This window comes from Oryx dammah, unplaced genomic scaffold (assembly GCF_014754425.2).
Source record: "Oryx dammah isolate SB20612 unplaced genomic scaffold, SCBI_Odam_1.1 HiC_scaffold_13, whole genome shotgun sequence".
Classification (NCBI taxonomy): Eukaryota; Metazoa; Chordata; class Mammalia; order Artiodactyla; family Bovidae; genus Oryx; species Oryx dammah.
The window spans coordinates 49,122,677-49,148,677 of NW_024070197.1; the positions used below are offsets into that span (position 1 = coordinate 49,122,677).

At 37.0% G+C, this 26,001-nt stretch overlaps 1 protein-coding gene across 2 annotated transcripts in view; it reads left to right on the forward strand.

Annotated features, from left to right (window-relative positions):
- The window catches only part of NETO2 (neuropilin and tolloid like 2), a 68,002-nt gene that overhangs the window by 35,879 nt on the left and 6,122 nt on the right, over positions 1–26,001 (forward strand). For both annotated transcript variants that reach the window (XM_040253602.1, XM_040253603.1), the window contains exons 7-8: positions 3,778–4,006; positions 25,415–25,528. In XM_040253602.1, the coding sequence (XP_040109536.1) occupies positions 3,778–4,006; positions 25,415–25,528 (343 nt within the window). The remainder of the gene's footprint in view (positions 1–3,777; positions 4,007–25,414; positions 25,529–26,001) is intronic.

Below are 26,001 nucleotides of genomic sequence, written 5' to 3' on the forward strand. Positions count from 1 at the left end.
AAAGATGAAAATGGTCATGTCTTATGACACAGCAACCACGTTTCTAGATGTGTACTCAGATGCTCATCGTGTGAGAGCGTAATCAGAATGCAAGAATGTTTACAGCAATATTTAATATTTTAAAAAGTGGAAGCAAGCTAAGTGTCCAAAAGGAAAATGGATAAGTAGTGACTTATTTCTACAACTGATACAAGATTTTAAAATACACAAATAAAAATATACAAAAATACTATATATTTTTATAGATACATAAATTTAAAAGTCTAAAGATGTTCATAGTAATTATAAAAATTATACTCAAAACAGGGAATGTTGGAAAGATAGTAGGAACATAGATGGCTTTAGTTGTATAGTTGACCCTTGAATGACATAGAGGCTAGGGTCACTGACCACTCGCAGTTTAAATTCTGAGTATAACATTATAGTCAACCCTTGGTATCTGAGGTTCCACATCCTCAGATTTAACCAGCTACAGACTGTGTAGCAGTGAAAGTGTTAGTCACTCAGTCATGTTCAGCTCTTTGCAACCCAGTGGTCCATAGCCCGCCCGTCTCCTCTGTCCATGGGATTCTCCAGACAGGAATACTGGAGTGGGCTGCCATTCCCTTCTCCAGGGGATCTTCCCAAACCAGGGATCGAACACAGGTCTCCCGAATTTCAGGCAGATTCTTTACCATCTGAGCCACCAGGGAAGCGTAGTGTAATACTATAGTATGTGATTATTGAATAAAATCCACATAAATGGACCTGCATATTTGAAACCCATGTTCAAGGGTCAACTGTACACAGAATTGAACTGTTCAGTCCACATATATAGGTTTTATTCAGTAAATATTATAGTGCTATACAATCTGTAACTGGTTGTGTCTATAGACACAAAACCACAAATACAAAGGTTGCATCGTAGGACTTGAGCACCTGCAGATTTTGGTATCCAGAGCAGGACCTTCCTAGAACCAATTACTCATTGCTACTGAGGAATGACTGTGCAGAGGTGAGGTGGTGTTTGTGGGTTTTGAGGTTTTTTTAATATATAATAATTATTTAAATACTTAAGTGAAATTAATACTTTCAGTGTGGCTCTTTCATAAAATACCTCATGAAGAAATGATTTTATATGCATAAGTTTTTTAGAAATGTAACCTAGAATGTTAAATATTGAAGAAGGTTACTTTTAATATATAAAAGTAAATTGATTTTTTAAAGTTAACATAAAAAACACTTGACATGGAAATTGGATCAAAATTTTTTAAATGAGTTCAACTAAAAGAATAAACAGATGATTTCATTTGAGGAATTTAAAAGAGAAAATGTTACAGACCACAATAACCCCTGAATACTCAAAATGGGGTGAACTAGTTAATGGGTGATTAAAAGTCGTTGGTGTTTGCATTTAAGTAGTGTTTTAACCCGTTTTATCAGTGGCCTTTCCATAAAAATAACAGCTTTCTGAGGATCTCATTGCATTTCTTTTGTGGTCTTTGGGGCCTCTAATAAAAAGCGTCCTTTTCCCCATTGGAGTTATGAACCAGTTGAGACAGTGGAGCTTCAGAATAGCCCCTTTATTATAATAAAGGCTAGGAAGCTTATAGTGAGAGAATCAATCTAGACCTGCTAATTCCCTACCCACCAGGTCTACCTCCTACCTAAGACTAGACTGGAACATCCCATCCGAGGAAAGTGCATCTACAGAAGAGACCCACTTACCCAGGTCACTGTTATTCACTGGTCCAGGGAAGGAGAAAAGGAAAAGTGACCAAATACCATCCCCCATCCAGGAGACTCTCTCCACTTCCCTGGGAGGGTATAGGAGTAGGTAAGAGGCCAAGAGTGTTTATGTTTAATTAAAGATCTTCTGCAGTCTGGGTGAGAGAAGAGTAGTTTGTGCCCCAATCCACCTATTTCAGTTTGTTAGCCTCATAATGTTAGAAATATTTTCTGAAGATTATTTGAATTAAACTATTGTCAATATTTAGCTATATTCACAATAGAAAAGAATGTTATTTTTGTCATATGACTTACCTTAAAACTTTGATTTTTAAAAGTTACCTGTTTAAGGCACGTTTACTATGGCCTTATACAAGTATGAAGTTTCTTTGGATTTAAAAAAACAGTAGAGAGTAAATACTTCAGACTTTTTGATGGTCTTCCTGATATTCAGCTCTATCAAAACTAGGTTTTACGAACCTACTCACTTTTTCACTGATTGCTCTTTCTGAGCAAGAATTATACTGGATAGCACATTGACACTCTAATTGGAAGACCATAGAGTCTAATGGAGAAGACAAATAAAACGAATGTTAGTGATACTCACCACCAGACAGCATTGGGCAGAATATTCTGGTTATATAAATGATGGAGAAAGTAATGAAAACAGATTGTATATTTTAAACAAACATATTACTTCTGTGTTAAAATACATTTATGAGGTTTTGTGAAGTTTTGAAATAGAAGTACATTACCAGTAATTTTGCTCGTGAAAGTGGCAAATTGGTCATTTCAAATAAGCCAGAGTTACTGGTCAAAATTTAACTCTAAGATATATTTTTCAGTTTTTGTTCTTAGTTTTATGTCATCAAGGTATTTGCTGGGGGGGGTGTTTTTGTTTTATGAAGCCCTTTAAATTACAGGGTGGGTGTGGCATACTGCTGCCTCAGAGATAGCAGTCAGCAAGGTGAATACCCACTAGACATCTCCAGTGGCAATCAAAGAAATCTTTATTCTTCATTCATTAAAATTTTACTTTAATTGTAGAGTCACATATGAGCAACTATATCCAAAAATGAACCATGTATGTGAAGAGTGTGTATGTGTGTGTGCGTGCATGTACACACATAAAATGCAACCCAGGGAATGTGAAGAACATACATCTTAATAAGATTCAGACCAACTTAGGTTCACATCCTCGCTCTAAGTAACCTGGGGCAAGTTCCTTAGTCCCAGTGAGCCTTAATTTCCTCCCAGCCCATAAAGAATAATACTTGTTTCACTCTGTTCTTTTGGAGATTTTGCTCAAGGTGTTTCTAAGCCTAAAGTCTAATGGAACTCTTCAAATAAGAATGGCTCAAGCACATTTTAAGAAGACTGAATGCTGGGTAGCAGACTGCCTGTGACATTTGAGGAAAGGGGATACTAAGCAGTAGAATACTAGTACTTATTTTGAAACTCCAGTTTAAATCTTTGTGACTGAAAAGTTAGAAATTGTTCATTTATGGAGTAAAATCATAAAACCACTTACATGTGCAACAGTAGGATAGTGGGTAAATAAATGACATCATAGGAATGATTACAATTATGAAGTGATAGGTAAGTCCTGATGTGTTACAGCAAAAGCAGAGTGTGTGTATCTTAAAATTAAGCTTGGGTTTTAAAAATGTGGAAAAAAGTGAAAAAAGTTAATCGTAGTAATTGATAGAGTGAAAGAATTATGAATGTTTCTTTTATTTTCCCCAGTTTGTCAGTACCACAAGATTGTTTTTATAACAAGGAAAATATGTACGATAGTCATGTCTCATGAAGCAGTAAGTTTCTCTTTATAGACAAAACGCAAGCTTTAGGTTCCTTAACGCTTGGTTCCATTATTAAGACGACCAAAGAAACAGAACATTAGTCTTAGTTCTTTTACCTTCTTAGGCATCAGCCTTTTATCTGTTGTTTTCTCTGTCAGCTGTTATAATTCAGTTCAGTCCGCGTTACATATTGATTGGATAATAGAACTAGAAAATTAAAATTAATGTCTTTTTAAAAGCACTGTTTTTCTTTGTTTTAATGTTACAGATTTATTTGAGGTTCCTGGATTATCAAATGGAGCACTCAAACGAATGCAAAAGGAACTTCGTTGCAGTCTACGATGGAAGCAGTTCTATTGAAAATCTGAAGGCCAAATTTTGCAGCACTGTGGCCAATGACGTCATGCTGAAGACAGGAGTTGGGGTGATACGCATGTGGGCAGACGAAGGTAGTCGGCTGAGCAGGTTCAGAATGCTCTTTACTTCCTTTGTGGAGCGTAAGTAAATCATTTCTCTAGCAGTGAGATCTTTTATATAGTTATTTACTCAAAATATAATTATTGAGCATTTCCTTTTGACAAAGACTGCTAGTCACAGAATGTACAAGTAAGTAGGTCTTAGTATGTATTCTTAAAGAATTGACTGTCATGGGTGAAAAAAAGCTTAGTAATGCATAAATTGCAACACTACCAGTTATAAAGATATATGGTAGGGAGTGCAAAAAGTGGAGACTTCTCTCAGGATGAATTCATCTTGGTAAATAATTGTGAATCCACCAAACCATGCTCCCCAAAGATTTAGATAGACTGTTTTCTTTTTTAAATTTTTTAAAGTAATTTTAAGCTTATAAAAAGTTGTAAAATGGTAGAGTTCTCCTGTGCCCTTCACTCAGATTCGCCTAATGTTAACATCTTACAATACCATAGTAAAGCTGAATGTTACCACTGATGCAGTATTATTAACCAGTATATAGACCTTACTCAAAACCTACTAATTTTCTCATTAATGTCCTTTTCTGATCCAGAATTGCAGACTGCTTTTGTCATATCTCCTTTAGTTTGCTCTGTTTGTGGCACTTTCTCAGCGTTTAATGACCTGGATGCATTTGAAGAGCACTGGCTAGCTACTTAGTAGAATGTCCATCGGTTTAGGTTTCTCTGATGTTCTCTCTATCATGAATTGAGGTTATGCATGTCTGTCAAGAATACAATAGAAATCACATTCCACCTTTCTCAGTACATTACATGGGTTTGTCTCACACTAGCTTGGATCACTTTCTTAAGGTACTATCTGCCACATTTCTACACTATAAACTTAACGATTTTTCTTTTCAAATTAATAACTCAGAGTATGCAAATACCCTTTTGCTCACTAACATTAGCATCTATTAGTGGTTTCTGCCTGTAATAACTATTACTATAGTATTTACTTCAAGGTGGTTTTCTGTTTCCATCAGTCTTTCTACATTTGTTAATTACAATTTTGTGAGGAAGAGCTATTCTTCCTCCTCATTTATTTATTCTATTTGTGTCACTATGAGCTCATGGATATTTATTTTACTCTATAATATATATATATATATATATATATAATTCTAGAATAGCATTTACTTTGGTGCTAAACGCCCCAGCCTCGGCCATTGGGAGCTCCTTCAGGTTGCATCCTGTACTCTTTGGGTAAGCCTGTTATTTTTTAACCGCTTCCTTTTCTGATACAGAAAGTAAAAATGAACCAGGTTCAACGTTTGTTTTCTCTTTTAAGCCTTAGAATCAACCATGTTTCCAAAACACCCTTTCCTTCTCTTCCAGTGAGAAATCTGACTCTGATTATCTACAGTATATTTATTTGTTCAATTCTAGAATATACATTGGGCTTCCCTGGTGGCTCAGACAATAAAGAATCCACCTGCAATGCAGGAGACTCAGCATCAATTCTTCAGTACTCAGCCTACTTTGTGGTCCAGCTCTCAAATCTGTACATGACTACTGGAAGGACCGTGGCTTGTTGGCTTTGTCAGCAAAGTGATGTCTTTGCTTTTTAATACGCTGTCTAGGTTTGTTATAGCCAAGAAGCAAGTGTCTTCTAATTTCATGACTGCAGTGACCATCTGCAATGATTTTGGAGCCCAAGAACAGAAAATCTGTCACTGCCTCCACTTTTTCCCTTCTATTTGCCATGAAGTGATGGGACCAGATGCTATGATCTTAGTTTTTTAATGTTGAGTTTTCAGCCAGATTTTCCACTCTCCTCCTTCACCTTCATCAAGAGGCTCTTTAATTCCTCTTTGCTTTCTGCCATTTGAGTGGTACTAACCTGAAGTTGTTGATATTTCTCCCAGCAGTCTTGATTAGTAGCTTGCTACTCATCCAACCTGGCATTTTGCATGATGTACTCTGCATATAAGTTAAATAAACAGGGTGACAGTATACAGAGTTGTCGTTCTCCTTTCCCAATTTGGAACCAGTCTGTTGTTCCATGTCCAGTTCTAACTGTTGCTCCCTGACCTTCATACAGGTTTCTCAGGAGACAGGGTAGATGGTCTGGTGTCCTATCTCTTGAAGAATTTTCCACAGTTTGTTTGTGATCCACACTGGCAAAGGCTTTCACATAGTCAATGAAATAGAAGTAGATGCTTTTCTAGAATTCCCTTGCTTTCTCTATGATGCAGTGGATGTTGGCAATTTGATCTCTGGTTCCTCTGCCTTTTCTAAATCCAGCTTGTACATCTGGAGGTTCTCGATTCAAGTACTAGTGAAGCCTAGCTTGAAGGATTTTGAGCATAACCTTACTAGCCCCTGGTGGCTCAGAGCTTAAAGCGTCTGCCTGCAATGCGGGAGACCTAGGTTTGATCCCTGGGTCGGGAAGATCCTCTGGAGAAGGAAATGGCAACCCACTCCAGTATCCTTGCCTGTAGAATCCCATGGACGGAGGAGCCTGGCCAGCTACAGTCCACACGGTCACAAAGAGTCGGACACGACTGAGCAACTTCACTTAACTTACTAGCATGGGAAGTGAGTGCAATTGTCAGGTAATGTGAACATTCTTTAGCCCTGCCCTTTGGAATTGGAATGAAAACTGACCTTTTCCAGTCCTCTGGCCACTGTGGGGTTTTGCCAAATGCCCTTCTATAATGGTTGTATATATTTTTAAATTATGGTAAAATATATCCTAAGCCATTTTTAAGTGTACAGTTGAGTGGCGTTAAGCACAGTCACAACATCATACAACCATCACCACTGTCCACTTGCAGAACTTACGTAACATCCCAAATTAAAATAAAACTCTATACCCATTAAATACTAACTTCCATTCCCTATTCCCCAGCCCCAGGTAACCTCTCTCTTACTTTGTCTCCATGAATTTCCCTGTTCTAGATACCTCATATAAATGGAATATTTGTCCTTTTGTGTCTGATTTATTATACTTAGTATGTTTCTAAGAATTTCCGTCCTTTTTATGGCTGAATAATTTTCCACTTTGCATATACATTTTTGTTTATTGTTTCATTTATTGTTGAACACTTGAGTTGTTTCTGCTTTTGGCTATTATGAATAAAGCCACTATGGATACTGGCATAGAGTTCTCTCTTTGAATCTCTGATTTCAGTTTTTGCATATAGGTATTCAGTTTTTGCTTCTAGGTAACTGTACCTAGAAGTAGAATTGCTGGATCCTATAAATATTGTGTATTTTTAAATTTTTTATTTTTCACTGGAGTATAGCCAGTTAACAATGTTGTAATAGTGTCAGGTGGACAGCAAAAGAATTCAGCCATACATATACATGTTTCCATTCTCCCTCAAACTTCCCTCCCGTCTAGACTGCCACATAACCTGAAACAGAGTTCCTTGTGCTATCCAGTAGGTCCTTGTTGGTTATCCTCCTTAAATACAACATTGTGTACATGTTGATTCCAAACTCCCTAACTAAATAGGAATATTCTGCATCGAATATTAAACTTTAATATCAGAATATTAAAATTTAAAATCTATTTAAATTTTTGAGGACCACCAGCTGTTTTCACAGCAGCTGTTCCATTTTACATTCCCTCCAGCAATGCAATAGGGTTAGTCCCCATCCTCACCAAAACCTTTTTATTTTTTTAACAGTAGCCATCCTAATGGCTATATGAAGTGTGATTTTTTTTCATTTGTGATTCCAGTTTGTATTTTCCCTAATGATGAGTGGTGTTGAGTATCTTTTCATGCTTCTTGGCCATTTGTATGCCTTCTGTAGTGAATACTTCATTTTACCGCACTTCACGACACTGCATTTCTTTTTTGCACATTGAAGTCTTGTGGCTCCTCTGCCTTGGGCAAGTTGGTCAGCACCATTTTCTCAACATTTGCTCACTTCAAGTAATTATCACAATATTACAAACTTTTTCATTATTATATGTATTATGGTGATCTGTGATCAGTGATCTTTGATGTTATTATTGCAAAAAAATTATGACTTTCTGAAAGCTCAGATGGCAGTTAGCATTTTTTAGCAGTAAAATATTTTTTAATTAAGGTATGTGCATTATTTTCTTAGACATAATACTATTATGTACTTAATACATTACAGCATAGTATAAGCATACCTTTTATATGCAATGGGAAACCAAAACCTTTGTATGATTCGGTTTACTACAATACTTGCTTTATTGCAGTGGTCTGAAAGTGTGGCGTGCTTGTATTTAGTCCTTTACTCATTTTCTAACTTGAAAGTGTTAGCCACTCAGTTCATGCCTGACTCTTTGCGACCCCATGGACTATAGCCCACCGTGCTCCTCTGTTCATGGAATTCTCCAGGCAAGAGTACTGGAGTGGGTAGCTATTCCCTTCTCCAGGAGATTTTCCCAACCCAGGGATCAAACCCAAGTTTCCTTTATTGCAGGCAGTTTCTTAACCATTTGAGCCACCTGGTAGGTTCTTGGTTTTTTGTTAAGTTGTAGAAGTTCTTTATATATTCTGGATATTAATCTCTCATCAGGTATATGATTAGCAAGCATTTTTTCCCATTCTGTGCATTATCTTTTCACTGTCCTGATAGTGTACTTTGAGAGAACAAAAATTTGATGTTATCCAGTTTGTCTATTTTTTCCTTTTTGTCTGTGCTTTCGGTGTCATAATCAAGAAATCATTGCCAAAGACAACATTATGAAGCTTTTCCTCTATTTTTAAAAATATTTGATAGCAAGTTTTTATTAATTTCTAGTATTATATGTCTTGTGTATACAGTGTTATATTTTTATTTTTGTACACACTGCAGCATCGTCATCACCAAAAGTTTATTTCCCACCTGTCACTGTACAGTCGGCCTCCTTTACGCATTTGTCCTCCCCACCCCCCATAACCACTGCTCTGTTTTCTGTAACTGTATGTTTGGTTTGGTCTGTTGTTTGTTTTTTTTAATAATCCACATATGAGTGAAATCCTGTGGTATTTGTCTTTTTCCATCTGATTTATGTCATTTAGTTTAATACCCTTTGGGTCTATCCATGTTGCAAATGACAAGGTTTCATCTTTTCTTACAATTGAGTACTGTCCATTTTATTTATATATATATATATATATATATATACACACACACACACACACACACACACACACACCACATGTTTATCCATTCATCCATCAGTGGGGCTTTGGTTCTTTTGATATCTTGGCTATTGTAAATAATGCTGAGATGAACATAGGGGCATAAATCTTTTTAAATTAGTATTTTCTTATTCTTTGGATAAATGCCCAGAAGTGGAATAGCTGGATCACGTGGAAGTTCTGGTTCTTAATTTTTTTGAAGAGTCTCCGTACTGCTTTCCATAATGTCTGCAACAACTTAACGTTTCCACCAAAACTGTATGAAGGTTCCTTTTCTTCATATCTTCTCTAACACTTATTATCTCTTACCTTTTTGATAGTAGCCATTCTGACTGGTGTGAGGTAGTATCTCATTATTGTTTTGATTTGCATTTCCCTAATAATTAGTGATGTTAAGCACTTTTTCATGTGCCTGTTGGCCATTTGTATGTCTTCTTTGGAACAATGTCTATTGAATACCTCTGCCCATTTTTTAAATCTAGTTCTTTGTTTTTTGGTTGTTGAGTTGTATGTGTTATTTCTATTATTTTGTATGTTAACCCTATATTGGATATATGATTTGCAAATATTTTCTCCTATTCAGTAGGTTGCATTTTCATTTCTTGATGGCTTCCTTTCCTGTACAAAAGCGTCTTAGTTTGATGTAGTCTCACGTTTTATTTTTGCTTTTAATTCCTTTGCCTGAGGAGACATATTCAGAAAACTGTTTGCTAAGACCAAGAGCAAAGTGTACTGCTTGTTTTCATCAAGGAGTTGTATGGTTTCAGGTCTTGCATGCAAGTATCTGATCTGTTTGGAGCTGACTTTTGTGTGTGGGGTTAAGGTAGTGATCTAGTTTCATTCTTTCTCACGTGGCTGTCCAATTTTCCTTTTGCCATTTATTAAAAAGACTATTCTGTCTCCATTGTAAGTTCTTTGCTTCTTTGTTTTAAATTAGTTGTTCATATACGTGTGGGCTTATTTCTGGGCTCTCTGTTGTTTTCCATTAGTCTCTGTGTCTGTTTTCTGCCAATAACATGCTATTTTGAATACTGTAGCTTAGTAATATCATTTGAAATCAGGGAGTGTGATACCTCCATTTTTGTCCATTTTTCTCAGGATTGCTTTGACTATTTGGGGTTTTTTATGTTTCTATATAAATTTTAGAGTTTTGTTCTTTTTCTGAGAAAATGTCCTTAGAATTATGATAAGAATTTCATTTAATCTATAGTTTGCTTTAGGTAATTTGGACATTTTAATAATGTTAATTCTTCAGTCCATGAGCACAAAGTATATTTCCGTTAATTTCTGTCTTCAGTTTCTTTCAACAATAATCTTATAGTTTTCAGTGTACGGGTCTCATACCTCCTGGGTAAGTTTATACTTAAGTGTTGCATTCTTTCTGTTGTGATTGTAAATGGGATTCTCTTAACTGCTTTTTTGTTAGTTCATTGTTAGTATATAGAAATGCACCATATTTTTTATATTGATCTTCTACCTTGCAACTACTATATTCTTTTTATTATTTCCAAAAGTTTATCGGTGAATTTTTTAGAGTATTCTATGTATAAAGTCTTGTCATCCACAATTAGTTACAGTTTTACCTCTTGTTTTACAATTCAGGTACCTTTTATTTCTTTTTCTTGCATTATTTCTCTGGTTAGGACTCCCAATACTGTGTTGAATAAGAGTGGCAAGATTGGGCATTCTTGTCTTGTTCCTGATCTTAAAGGAATAGCTTAAAGTTTTTATCACTGAGTATTACATTAGATATAGGTTTGCCATATATGGCCTTTATTATATTTTTGGTACATTCCTCCTATACCAATTTTATTGAGAGTTTTTATCATAAATGAATATTAAATCTTGTCAGATGCTTCTTCATCTGTTGAGACAATCATAGTTTTTATCCTTCATTTTGTTCATGGGTGTATCATATTGATTAGTTCATGGATGTTAAAACACTCTTGCATCCCTAAGGTAAATCCCACTTGATCATGTTGTACGATCTTTTTGATGTGTTGTTGTATGGTTTGCTAACATTTTATCGAGAACTTTTGCATCTGTGTTCATCAGAGATACTGGCCCATAGTTTTCTTTGAAGTGTCTTCCCTGGTTTTGCTGTCAGTGTAACGGTGGCCTAATGGAATGAGTAGTAAGTATTCTCTCTTCTTCAGTTTGTTGGAAGAGATTGAGAAAGATAGGTATTAAATCTTGAATGATTGGTAGAATTCACATGTAAAGCCATCTGGTCCTGGACTTTTGTTTTGGGGGGGAATTTTTTATTATTTCAACCGCTTTACTAGTGATCAGTCTGTTAAAATTTTCTGTTTCTTCATGGTTCAGTCTTGGAAGGTTGGATGATTCTAAGAATTTGTCCATTCTGGGTTGTCCGATTCATAGTCATATAGTTGTTCATAATATTCTCTTGTCATCCTCTATATTTCTGTGGTATCCTTGTTATTTCTCTTATTTATCAGATCCTTCTCTCTTTTTTCGTTAAGTCGCTCAGTCATGTCCGACTCTTTGCGACCCCATGGACTGTAGCCCACCAGGCTACTCCGTCCATAGGATTCTCCAGGCAAGAATACTGGAGTGGGTTGCCATTTCCTTCTCCAGGGGATCTTCCTGACCCAGGGATCAAACCCAGGTCTCCCACATTAGAGGCAGACGCTTTAACCTCTGAGCCACCAGGGAAGCAGACTAGCAAAAGTTTTGTCAGTTTTATCTTTTCAAAGGAGCATCTCTTAATTTCATGTCTTTCCTATTGTGTTTTTAGTCTCTATTTCACATATTTCTGCTTTGATTTTTATTAGTTCTTGCGGTCTACTGACTTTGGACTTCATTCTTCTTTTTATAGTTCCTTTAGATGTAAGGTTAGATTTAAGATTTTTGAAGTTTCTCAGGGTAGGCCTGTATAACTGTAACTTTCCCTCTCGGTATTGCTTTTGCTGCATCCCCATAAATTTGGTATGTCATATTTTCATTTGTCTTCATGTATTTTAATTTTTTTTTTTTTTGGTGATCTTATTCTTACTCTGTAGCATTTGTTTAGCCTTCACATATTTGTAGATTTTCTCAGCTTTCTTCTTATAGTTATCTAATTTCACACTTTTGTGCTCAGAAAAGATACTTGATATAATTCCATTCTTAACTTTATTGACGTTTGTTTTGTGTCCCAACATATGGTCTGTTCTTGACAATAATTCATGTGCACTTGAGACGAAAGCATATTCTCTGTTTGGATAGAATGTTCTGTACAAATCTATCCAGTCCTTCTGGTTTAATGTGTCTATGTTAAGTGCATATATATGAATAACTCTTATTATGTCTTCTTGATGAATTGTCCCCTTTATCATTATATAATGTCCATCTTTGTCTGTTGTTACCTTTTTTGGCTTGAAGTCTGTTTTTTCTGATGTGAGTTTGGCTACTCCTGCTTTTGATGGCTACCATTTGCTTGGAGCATCATCTTCTATCCCTTCACTTTAAGCCTACTTGTCTGTAGAGCTGAAGTGAGTCTCCTGGAGGCAGCATATAGTTGGGTCTTGCATTTTAATTCACCCAGCCACTCTGTGACTTTTGATTGGTGAATTCAGGCCATTTACATCTAGCATGAATATTGATAAAATATAGTACTGCCATTTCATTTTCATTTTTTGTTTTCTGGTTGCTCTGTATGTCCACTGTGATTTTTTCCTTATGTTTCTGTTTGGCGCTTTTCTGGGTATTTTTTCAGTTTCATCTTTTTATGTTTTGTTGTTACTATAAAGTTTGTATAAAATGTCTCATAGTTAAAATACCCTTTTTTTCTGTTGATAGCATCTTGTTTTTACTTGCCTATATGAGTTCTGACCTTTTTCTTCTCCCCTTTTATGTTTTAGATGTCCAAATTCCTCAATTATTTCTTGTTACAAGTTTGTTACCAAATTGAAGTAGCTATAAATTATTTTTATAAATTATTTCCCTTTAACCTTTTTTCTATGATACGTTTAATATTCTGATGTTAGAGTTTCAGTTTTCTCTGTCACCCTACTCAAAGTTTTGTATACTTTTTCCTTCTCATTTCAGGTAGAAGGGGTCATTTCAGCGTTTTTTTGTAAGGCAGTTACAGTGTTGATGAACTCTCTCAGGTGTAGTTGTCTGGGGGAAAGCCTTTATTTCTTCTTTATATTTGAATGATAATTTTGCTGAAAAGAATATTTTTGACTGGCAGTTTTTATCTTTCAGTATCATGTGTAGGATATGCCACTCCCTTCTGACCTGTAGAGTTTATTCTGAGAAACCTCTACTTTCTAAGTTAACATCTTCCCCCTACCCCCACCCACCCCTTCACCCCCCCACCCCCGCCACGGCTGGCTGCCTTTAAAATTCTTTCTCTGCCACTGAGTTTCAACAGTTTTAATATAATGTGTCTTGGGAAAGGTCTTTCTGCATGAAGTAATTAAATGTTCTCTTAATTTCTTATATATCCAGTTCCTTCCCCAGTTTGGGGAAGTTCTCAGCTATTATTTCTTGAAATAAATTGTCTGTTCTTTTCTCTCTCTGTTTTCCTTCTGGTATACCCATTATCCTAATGTTGCCCTTCCTAATAGACTTAGATAGTTCTCCTAGAATTTCCTCATTTTTTGGTCTTAATTCCCTCCTTTTCTACCTGTATCATTTCTAGATTTCTATCTTCAACCTTCCATATGGCCTGCTGTCTTTCCAGTGCTTTCTTCATCTCATTTGTTAAGTTCTTCAGCTCCAGAATTTCTTTTCTAGAGTTTCAGTCACTTTTATAAAGTATTACTTCTGTTCATTAAGTTTATTCCTGAACACATTGAACTGCCTTTCTGAGTTTTCTTGAAGCTGGTTGAGTTTCTGTCTGACGGTTCATTTGAACGGTCTATCAAATCTCATTGTTCTGAGACAGAGTTTGGTTTCTGGAGAACATTCATTTTCTTTTTGTGATACCATGTTACCATGGTTCTTCATTGTGCTTGATGAGTTGTTCCCCTTCTGGCACATTTGAAGTACCAAACATCTTTCTTTTTTAGTAAAGCTTCCCCCAGCCCACCCTACTTGATTTTGATTCTAAGAATTCTACAGGTTAGAAATCAGAGGCCTTTCTCTAGTTTTTCAGTAGGTGGCGCTATAGCACAAATTTTGGTTTCTCTTACCTGCGCTGCCTCTGGTTGTGTTTGCGAGTTGGCGCTTCCCTTGTCATTTTCTTTGTTGTCATTGTGCCTCAGTGGTCTTTGGTGCCTTGATGCGGACAAGGATCACAGGCACTTCACCGCGTTTGGGATCTACCGAGTTGCAGGCTTTGTTACTGTGGGAGTAGGGAGGGGAGAAGGGGAGCTGGAGTGAGGTACCTCTGCTGTGATCAGCATTGTCTGATCTCCAGGCAACACCGCTGCGGGTGAGAGGAATGGGGTAGCAGACCCCGTGCCTTTGGTTGTGAGTGCCACTGCAGCCAAAAGGCTGGTGGTTCAGGGACCACCGCCCCTGCTGCCAGCAGCTTCTCTGGGATTGCTGGCTCCGCCATAGCAGCAAAGCAGTGCAGGCAGTGATTCTGCCATTGCCTGGATTCCACCTCCTGTTGGTGTTCCATTGCACCCACCTTTAGGTATAGACATGTGCAATTCTCCAACATCCTGGTCTGCTGGGCAGAGCTGAGTTGTGGATGTTTTACTGGTTGTAGACTGAAGGAAGAGACAGAGGGAGCACTTGAACCATTGTTAAACTGACTTCACTCCCTTTTTCCATGTTTTCTTTTAAAATTTTTATAGTTTTCACTCTTACATTTAGGTCTTTGATTCATTTCAAATTAATTTCTTCAGCTTCAGTCTTTTGCATGTGAATATACAGCTTTCCAGAATCATTTCTTGAAAAGACTGTCCTTTCCCCTTTTAATCATCTTATAACCCTTGTCAAAAATCAGTTGTCCATATATTAATACATGTGACAGTCTATTTGAGAGGCTCTTTATTCCATTGATCTATTTGACTATTGTAATGCCAATTACTTTGATTACTGTAGCTTTGTAGTAAGTTTTGAACTTAAGAAGAATCTTTCAACTCTGTTCTTTTTCAGCTTTTAACTATTCAGGGTCCCTTGAGATTCCATGAATCTTACAACAAGTTTTTCTATTCTGCAAAAAATACTTTTGGAATTTTGATAGGAAACACAATGAACCTGTGGATTGTATCATCATTTGTTCCTTACTAGTGTATAGATATGTAACTAATTTTTGTTGATTTTTGTATCCTACAATTTTGCTGAATTAGTTTATTTGCTCTGAATGTATGTCTGTGTTGTGGTCTTTTCAAGTTTACTATTTGTAAGATCGTGTCATCTGCCAACAGAGATAACTTTATAGTTTCCCTTCCAATTTGAGTGCTTTTGTTTCATTTTCTTACCTAATTGCTCTGGCTAGTACACTATATTAAACAGAAATGGAAACAGACATTCTTGTCTTATTCCTGATTTTAGGGGGAAAACTTTCTACCTTTACCATTGAGTGTGATGCTAACTGTGGGGTTTTCATATATAGCCTTTATCATATTGAAAAAATGGTCTTGTATTCCTGCTTTATTGAGGTTTTTTTAAATCATGAAATGGTGTTGAATTTTGTCAGATGCTTTTTCTGATTCACGTGAGTTGATCGTGTGAGTTTTTCCTCCTTCATTCTGTTATTGAGGTGTATTGCATTAATTGATTTTTATATGTTAAACTATCCTTATATCCCTCTTGATCCTCACATTAAAATGTTGCTGAATTCAGTGCTAGTATTTTCTTGAGGATTTTTGCATTGATATTCATAAGGGATGTTGGGATATTGGTCTGTAGTTTTGTTTTCTTGTTGTTTCTTTGTCTGGCTTTGATATCAGAGTAATGCTGGCCAATAAATGAGTAAGAATCGATCCCTCCTCTTCAACTTTTTGGAAAAGTTCGAGGACTGTTGTTAATTTTTCCTATGTGTTTGATAAAGAAGGCTTTACTTTGTTGAAACATGTTTGATTACTGATTCAGTGTCCCTGCTATTTAGAAATCTCTTGAGATCTTTTTTCCTTTTTGTCAGTTTTGGTAGATTGTGTGTTTCTAGGAATTTGTCTGTTTCCTCTAAGTTAGCCTATTTTTGGTATACAAATTGTTCTTAGTATTCTTTTCTAATTCTTTTTATATATGTACAATTTATACTATGTCCCAACTTGCATTTCTGATTTTAGTAATTTGAGTCTCTAATCTTTTCCTTAGTCATTGTATCTAAAAGTCTGCCTAGTTTGTTGATCTTTTCAAAGTACCAAGATTGGTGTTTTTTATTTTCTCCAGTTTTTCCCCCCCTCTATTTTATTTATCTCTAATCTTTATATTTTAATCCTTCTGACAAAGACATGGAACTTTTGAGTTTTTGGAATCTGTTAATTTGTTGAGTAAAATCAAAATCATTGTCAGACATTAAATTTGGTTCAAATTTGGCTGATGTCCATTTGCAGCAGAGATGAATGGAGGGGAAGAGAAGACAGTGATGCTGGCAAGGGGACACTGAACAAGACTACCTTCCTTTAATTGTAAAAGCAGGCGTCACACAGCCAGCGTGGGTGACTTAGCACAGAGGGGGACATGAAATTTAATAATCAGTGATAAAACCAACATAAGTGAGAATTCGGAAGAGAGAGGCCACAGCTTTCAGAGGACAAGATGCAGCAAGGCTGTGTGGAAAACAGCACTGGGTCCAGAACTGCTGGCTCATTCAGGGAACACTGGCCACAGCGTAGCCTTCTGTGGGGTGACTCGCTCCTGGGCGTGCTTTCCACAGTAGATCTGATCCTCCACAAAGAAGTGGCCCTTCTGTTTCAGACTGCTGCCATAGTTGGCGCACACATAACACTCGGGGTGGCCGTGACGCTCCCACAGCTTCACGAACACGCTGACAGTGCTGGTGCCACACTTGTCACACGTGAGCAGCTTCTGGGCATTTCTAGTCAATGTAGCCCCTTTGGTGACTGGAGCCTTAACACTTCTGAGTCCTGCGGGCTTGTTGGGATCCCCTTTCTCCTCAGACTCTAGGATTTCCTGCAAAACCAGGAATGAAGTGGGCTGTCTCAGAGGCTCATTTAACTCCTGTTTCTCCAGAAGCATCTTGTAAACTTCAGACTCTTTGCCAAAGACAAGTCTGCTTGGAAGCTGAGGATGTTCTAAAGATGTGCCGTTCATCTGCCTGCTGGCTGCCTCTTTGACTCCAAGGCATTGTTAAAGTTGTAGATATTTTCAGAGTAGAAGCTAACTGCGTTGTTGCACTGGTTTGTGACGACCCTGGGGAAGAGCTGGAGGAAGGTGAGGTGGTAAAGGGCATAACTCTGGTTCGGGGTGCTTCCTATGTATAGGGTCTCTTGGGGTTCAGAGGCTAATTCATCTTGTATGAGTGATGTTTCCCTTCCTCTGTCACCGGAGGAGACCATATTTCTGTTCTGTTGCTACTGTGAGAGTCATGTTGCCTGTGCAGCCCTTGATTTTCTTCTGAGCTTCTAAGGTACAACATACTGCTGGTATTTTCCCCATCAATGGCTGTGGTTACATCTCCAACACAGACGTTGGCTATTGCAGCCTTGATTCCAGGAATGACCTGGGAAATGAGGAACACTGAGTTTGCTCTACTTTTTCTGGTTGTCTATGATTTGAAGTCTTTCTCCTTTATTGTCTCCTTTTTTTAAATGTAGGCATCGTAGCTTTAAATTTCCTTCTCACCACTGCTTTCTATAAGTTTCGTATGTTGTATTTTCATTTGTCTCAAGGTCTTTTCTAATTTTCCTTGTGATATCTTCTTTGAAATGTTGGTTAAGAGTGTGTAGTGTAATTTCCACATATTTGTAAATTTTCCAGTTTTCCTTGTATTACTGATTTCTAGTTTCATTTCACTGTGATTGGAAAAGATACTTTGCTTGATATGAGTCTTTTAAAATTAAGACTTTGTGTGGCCTAACACATGGTCTGTCCTAGAGAATGCTCCATGTGCACGTGAGAAAAATATCTTCTGCTGTTGTCAGGTGGGGTTTTTATGTCTATTAGGTTCAATTGGTTTATAGTACTGTTCAAATCCTTTATTTCCTTATTGGTCTTTTGAGTATGTGCCCCTCACAGCTTGTGGGATCTTAGTTCCCTAACGAGAAACTGAACCTGGGCCCTTGGCAGTGAAGATTGCAGAGTCCTAACCACTAGACCACCAGGGAATCCCCTCCTTATTGATCTTCTGTATGGTTTTATTCATTATTGAAAGTAGAGTATTGATGTCTCCAACTGTTACCATAGAACTGTCAAATTCTCCCTTAAATTCTAACAATGTTTACTTCTTATATTTTAGGGCTCTGATTTTTGGTCCATATACGTTTATAATTATTATATCTTCTTGGTGAATTGACCCTTTTATCAAGGTACAGTGTCCTTCTTTGTCATTTGTGACAGTTTTGGCTTAAAGTCTGGTTTTGTCTGATACAGGCCTATCTTAACAGATACTGCATTTTTCACAAATTGAAGGTTTGTGGCAACCCTGTATGTGTTGAGTTGCTCAGTCACGTCTGACTCTTTGCAACCTGGACTATAGCCCACCAGGCTCCTCTGTCCATGGTGTTTTCCTGGCAAGAATACTGGAATGGGTTTCCATTTACTCCTCCAAGGGATCTTCCTGACCAGAAATCAAACCTGTGGCTCCCACATCTCCGGCCTTGCAGGCGGATTCCTTCCGGCTGAGCCACTGGGTAAACCCTAGGGCAACCCTGTGTTGAAAAATCTACTGGCATCATTTTTCTAACAGTTGCTCATTTCATGTCTCTCTGTCACACTTTGATAATTCTCACGGTACTTCAAACATTTTCACTATTATTGTTTATGGTCATCAGTGATTGTTGATGTTACTGTTGTAAAAGACTGCTTAGATGATGGTTAGCATTTTTTAGCAGTAAGATGTTTTTAAATTAACATATGTACATTGAGTTTTTTTTTAGATGTAATACTACTAGTGCACTTAATAGTCTACAGTAAAATATAAATGTAACTTTTATATGCACTGGAAAACCAAAAAATTCATGTGAGTCCTTGAATAATTGCTTCATTGTGGTAGTCTGAAGCCAAACCAGCAGTATCTCTGATATGCACCTGTATTTATATCACTATCCCAGCTCTCTTTGGTGTCTATTTGCATGGAATATCTTTCTCTGTTCTTTTACTTTCGACCTAATTATGTCTCTGGATCTAAAGTGAATCTCTTATAGAACATCATATAGTTGGATCTTGGTTGTTTTTTTCCTTTTCTGCTAATCTCTGCCTTTTGAATGGAACGTTTAATCCATTTACATTTAAAGTAGCTACTAAGGAAAGACTTCTACAATTTTGCTATTGATTTCTATATGCCTTACAGCTTTGTTATCCCTCAGTTCCATCATTACAGTCTTTTGTGCTTAGTTGATTTTTGTAGTGACACTTTTGCATTTCCTTTTGTGTATATATTCTTCAGACATCTTTCTTGTGATTACAATATATTCTTTAGACATTTTCCTTCTGATTACAATGGAGATTTTGTCTTTTTTTCTGATAGCTAAAGTCTTTAAAGCTGTCTTTATTATTTTATGAGCATGTGAGAACTTCTTCACATTAAAGGATGTTGTAGTTCATGTGTAGACACACGGACCCAGCTTATAAGTGGAGAAACTTTGAGAACAGATTTTAGAATTCTTTCCTTAAAATCTTGATATCTGTGTGTGTGTTTTAGTTGCTCAGTCATGTCCAACTCTTTGCAACCCCATGGGCTGTAACCCATAAGGCTCCTCTATCCATGGAATTCACCAGGCAAGAATACTGGAGTGGGTTGCCATTACCTTCTCCAAGGGATCTTCCTGACCCAGGAATCCAAGCCAGGTCTCGTAGACTGCAGGTAGACTCTTTACCATCTGAGCCACCAGGGAAACTCTTGTTAATTCAGATGAACAAATCCTCACAAGGCAAAATGGTTCTGTGTTTTGGGATCTCCTATAAGAAGTATAAGTGACTTATCAGTAGTTCCTAATAATTATTTTGCTGACTTTGCTTATAAGTACAGATCATATTGCATTAGCTTTGACAAAAAACTGCTTTCACACCATCATGTTTTTGACTTGGTTTTGAATGACCCTAACTTTAATCTACATTTAGGCAGGACTGATTAGCCTGTTTAACAGGTTGCTTTCCTCACAGTCATCTCCTGAATGAAGAAAGTCGGCATATGAAAATTCACCCAAACTTCCTGGATATAATTACATGTGTATGTTCACATTATACATATTTTTAAAAATAAGTGGCATATCTTATCTGTTGTCCTTATGAGACAAAGATATTTTGTATCCTGACTGATGAATATGGTACAATGGTAACCTATATGATTTCTGCAACTTCAAAGTTAATACATATTTCAGTATACTAGTAAGATATTATCAGGTATTTTTCTTGAGAAATGTGGGAATTGATAATTTTACCTTGCAGAAAGGTCCTTTGAGTTTATCCTTGAGGGTAGGTTGATTTTTTACAAGGTAGAAATGTTAAGTGAGGTTGTTATTTTCAGAGTTGCTGTAATGGAAAAGGTATAGAAGCAGAGCTAATTTGGGCCACAGGAAGTAGTGGGAGAGAACAGAGAGAAATGAACCAGGAACGGTAGATTAAAGCTAGAGCTTGAAGACCTTTAAACTAAAGGCTGAAGTTAGACTTCATGTTATAGGCATTTGGGAGTTTTGAAGGATGTTATTCTAAAAAAAGCTATGCTTTTATTGGGGCATGGAGGCTATTTAGGAGGTTACTTCGATGGTTGAGGTGGGAAACCAGGAAGATCTGAATCAAAGAAGTAACAATGAGTTGAAAGAAGAGTTGTGGAGACACGCTCCCCACGGATGCAAAGTCACAAGAGAGTGTCTCAGAGGTACTTAAAATCTGGGGCCTCACTGACTTGGAAAATGAAAATTGAACAGTTAAAGGAGGAAATGTTGAGTTATTTTGAGTGTAGTGAATTCTTCAAGCAGTGGGGAAGTCCAGTTCTTTGCCACACCAGACTGTGCTGTTGCTTCTTTTTGACCTATAGATATAACCTGTTTGTTTCTAAAAATTGTTTTATTTTGAAAACTTTTCAAGCTTGAAAAAAAAAAAGGCAACCCAACCAAGGTAGTTTCATTGTTTCAAGTAACTACAAGTCAGCACTTCATACAAGGATGTAGTTAGCAGGAAAACCTTTTCACCTTCTTACTTTCTCCTCAGTACCTTTACTCCCAGCATCTGTACCCACGCTGCCCAGTACAGGGTCCATCAGCTGCGTGTAGCCGCTGAGCACTTGAAGTGCAGCCAGTCTACACTGAAATGTGCTACAGTTACAGAAATATATACCAGATTTCAAAGACTTGGTATGAAATAAAGAATGTAAAATATCTTCTTAATAATGTTTTATATTGATTACGTGTTAAAATGATAGCATTTTGGATATTGTTTCAGGTTTCCACAGCACCACCTGTATGTTAGGTGATTTCTAGGACCAGCATATATTTATTTTAACAGCTAAGATAATTACAGTGAAAGGGAAAAGACTGTCTGAGTTTGGAGAAATCCTTTCACAGGGATTATGCTCACCCCTCCCAGGAGGGGCACACTGAACATGTTCATTTCTCCAACAACCAAAAAATATAGTAACCTGTTCAATGCTTCTGCCCAGAAAAGCTGACTTTAGAGATTCAGCACCCAAGGTTTTTACTGGGGACTGTTCACATAGGCACTCTCTGCCTTGAATATACCAAAATTCTAGACTCACAGAAGGAAAGCAGTTGTTAATATTTGGCATAAATGATATTAACACAAACTCTAGGCACCATGAACTACCCTTGTCAGTCAGGGAATGGCGGAAAGCCAAGTTTCCAGATGCCAGCTAAGGGCCACCCTTGCACACAGACCCTTCTAAAGGTAGCAGCCTTGGTCCTGCTGTATTAACTTTCTGCACAAATCATTAGGTTAATAAACTATCAGTGGCTTCCCTGATGGCTCAGAGGTAAAGAGGACACCTGCTAATGCAGGAGCCAGAGGTTGCATCCCTGGGTCAGGAAGATTTCCCTGGAGTAGGAAATGGCAAGCCACTCCAGAGTTCTTGCCTAGGAAATCACCTGGACAGAGGAGCCTGGCTGGCTGTAGTCCATGGGACCACGGAAGAGTCAGATAGGACTTAAAGACTAAACACAGTCAGAATTAAAGACTAATATGGCTACTTGTTCTCATTCTTGACTCACATTATATTTACTTTGGGTAGCAGTTGTCTAAATCTTATATGTAAAGTTCTTCTCTAATGTGTTTTAGTTATTTTCTCTGTAAAACTAATGATTTCTCTTTAATACAGATCTAATAAGTAAACAGATGACAAACCTCCTTCAAGTGACATGTTTATGCTAATCATTAAAGTTCAGACTAATTGAAGGCTACTGTAGGATTAATTAATTCCATACCCCAAAAGTAGCTTTATTACCCAAGAACAAAAAGAAAACACCCCTCCAAAAAAATGTGTGTGATCAAAATAAAGAATTTTGTGAACTTTGATAAAACAAAAGTTTCCATTTTAAAATGTCCACTTGATAAGCACATTTGAGAACTTCAGTATTCTTTTCACATGCTGCTGCTGCTAAGTCGCTTCAGTCGTGTCTAACTCTGTGTCATTAATTCACATTGTTAACTGTCTTTTGTTATTCTCCAAACTGTTGTTTAGTTGCTAAGTTGTATCTGAGCTTTTGCCACCCCATGGACTGTGGCACACCAGGCTTCCCTGTCCTTCACCATCTCCTGGAGTTTGCTCAAACTTATGTCCATTGAGTCAGTGATGCCACCCAACCATCTCATCCTCTGTTGCCCACTTTTCCTCCTGCCCTCTATCCTTCCCAGCATCAAGGGTCTTTTCTAATGAATCAGCTCTTTGTATCAGATGGCCAAAGTATTGGAGCTTCAGCATCAGTCCTTTCAATGAATATTCAAGATTGATTTATTTTAGAATTGACTGGTTTGATTTCCCTGAGGTTTGATTTCCTTGTATTAACTCTAAACTGTTAATGGTTTGTAATTACTATGAATCCATCCATGAAAATATTTCCCAGGAGATTTATATAAATGCATTAATTCTGCATAAAAGGTTCACTTCCTATCTATTCATTGACTGTAGGCTGCAGATGTGACTAAAATAGTACAACTTGGCCAAAATGCATAATACAGAATAGCAACCAGGATATGTTTGACTTCTTCCCAAGCACTGAGTACTAATATATACCTTACTCTTTAAGGAAGGGAATGGTTTTAGGAACATAATTTCCAGGACTTAAACTGTGAAAGCAGCAGAAGATATTTTTGTCAGAATAAATCCATAATGTGATTTTCAGTGACATATTGCCCTACAGGTCCCCTGCAGGCTTAGCTGAAGGACAGAACCATCTCTCAGCATCATTGCCACATCTCATCAGAAGTAGAGGGAAGCTAAAATGGCAACCCCCTCCCCTCTCCTGCACCATGACCCAGCAGTGAGTAAAGGGGAAAGGAGAAAGTCCTCAGGCTGCAAGCAGAGAGCAGTTCAGAACTGGCAGTGTTTTTGCTATTCTCTTTGTCCTTTATTTATGTAATTCAGCCATTTTATATAGTTTAGAATTGAAGCATGTCATTATCAACCCATGTCAATAACTGATACTTTCATTCTCATTATGAACAGTTACTCTTGTCCACTGAAAATCCATAAAGCTTAGTACATTTGTGATTTTAAATATAACTCACATTTCTACAAAATGAAACTGACAATATCATTGCTTGTGCTGCTTTCTAATTGCTTTAAATAATGTGGAGAGCAGTTATAAAGAACTCAATGATTTTTTTTTTAAAAGGGTACTTTCCACTCACTATTCAACCAGTAAGAAACACTGAGCAGGAAACCTGGCTTTTTGCCAGTTTTGAAGCTGTGCAGAGCCATGGAGGTACTGTCACATAATGTTCTGTTGATAAACTATAAGAACTAATAACAGTCTGACTCAGAAAATCAAGAGTACAATGCTGTTTATGACTTTACCCACCCTGTCTTGAAACCAGCTTCCTTGTATTCCCACTTGTGAACTGGATAAAATAGGTAAAATAAAAGCTCAATGTGTGATAAGATCTAGTATATAATAGAATTGTGGTATGATGATTACAACGGAAAACTCCAGTTTTTAGAAATGAGGAATTTGAGAATACTATATATTCCCTAGGACATCTGTTATGCTTGAAAGTACACACATTTGTGCGATGCAGCTTTGTCATACATGGCACAACAGAAGTGGGCTCACCTGCTAATTCTGCAATTGACTGAAATACCACGATGCATCTTCATTGGCTTTTCTGTCCATCTAACAGCTTATGTCTGTATCTAATACGTACTGTCCTTATGATAAGCTTTGAGACCATTAAGGATTTTTAAAGAATTATACCAAATAGGAAATTCAATGGCATATATTCTATATGTGTACTGTGTAAAACCTTTTTTCTTTAATTCCAAAGAGTGCATTTTTATTTTGTCTGTGGTCATCCATTCATCCTTCAACAGACATTTGGGCTGCTTTCACCTTTTGGCTCCTATGCATTATATTGCTGCAGTGAACAGCAAGTATCTCTTTGAGTCTCTGCCTTCAGTTCTTAAGACTGTATACCTAGAAGTGGAAATGCTGGCGCATATAGTAATCTATATAACTTTTTGAGAACTGTTTACCATTTGCCATACTATTTACCACAGCAGCTGCACCGTTTTACATTCCTGCCAGCAAAGCACAGGGCTTCAGTGTCTCCAGGTCTTCACTAATATTTTCTTTTACATTTTGAAAAAAATGTTCTGTGTACTAGTTTCGTAAGACCTGTATCAAATATGGTTGACCCCTGAGTAACAGGAGTTTGAACTGTGCAGGTCCAGTTACACATGACTTTTTTCAGTAGTAAATACTGCAGTAGTACACGTTGCATAATGGATTCAGAGGGGCCGCCGATGGGACTTGAGCATCTACACATTTTGGTGTTGGCCACAGGTCCTGGAACCAATGCCCCACAGATACCGAGGGATGACCATATATTCATATTGTTATTACACTAAAAGCAATCTTTTGGTGCCCAACCTTGGTAAAAGTTTACAGGAGTCAGCATCAGAGAATACAGGCCTTTGTCTTATTGTTTGTGTAGTACAGAGTATATTCACAGAAAAGCCTTTGAGATAGGATATTGACTTTATAAGAGAAAATGTAAAATAAATCAGGATGTTATAATCTGTATGCTTTCTCTTCTTAGCAACAAAGTTTTCTTTTTTCTACAGCTCCCTGTACAGGCAGCACTTTCTTTTGCCATAGCAACATGTGCATCAATAATTCTTTAGTCTGTAATGGGATTCAAAACTGTGCATACCCTTGGGATGAAAATCATTGTAAAGGTGAGTCTGCTGGTGAAGGATAGCCCTTAGAGGTGTGGCCATTGCCTTTCACTAAGGAAAAAAATCTCTTTCTACAACTGTACTTGGCATAACTGCTTTGGCAGAATGGAGACATGTAAAATCAATGTTCTCCTTAATGAATCACAGACCTCTAGGATGTGGTAAAACTGAATATTATTCTCAACAAAAGCAGTTTTTATAGACTGTATTTTCTACCTAAAAGTTGTCCATAAGTTAGTTATGGTCGTTTATACTGTAAAGATACCTTTATTATTTTATATTTTATACCTTTTATACCATTATTATTGTCATAATAATGTAGATTGTAACCTAGAGTATTCTTATTTTTAAAGTTAAATGGAAATAATATTTAGTAAAATTCAACTGATAGATTCAGTCTTACAGTGTAAAACAGACTCCTTATAAGGACTGCATTTTTTATTCCATGAATTTGCTATGCTATATATCAGTAT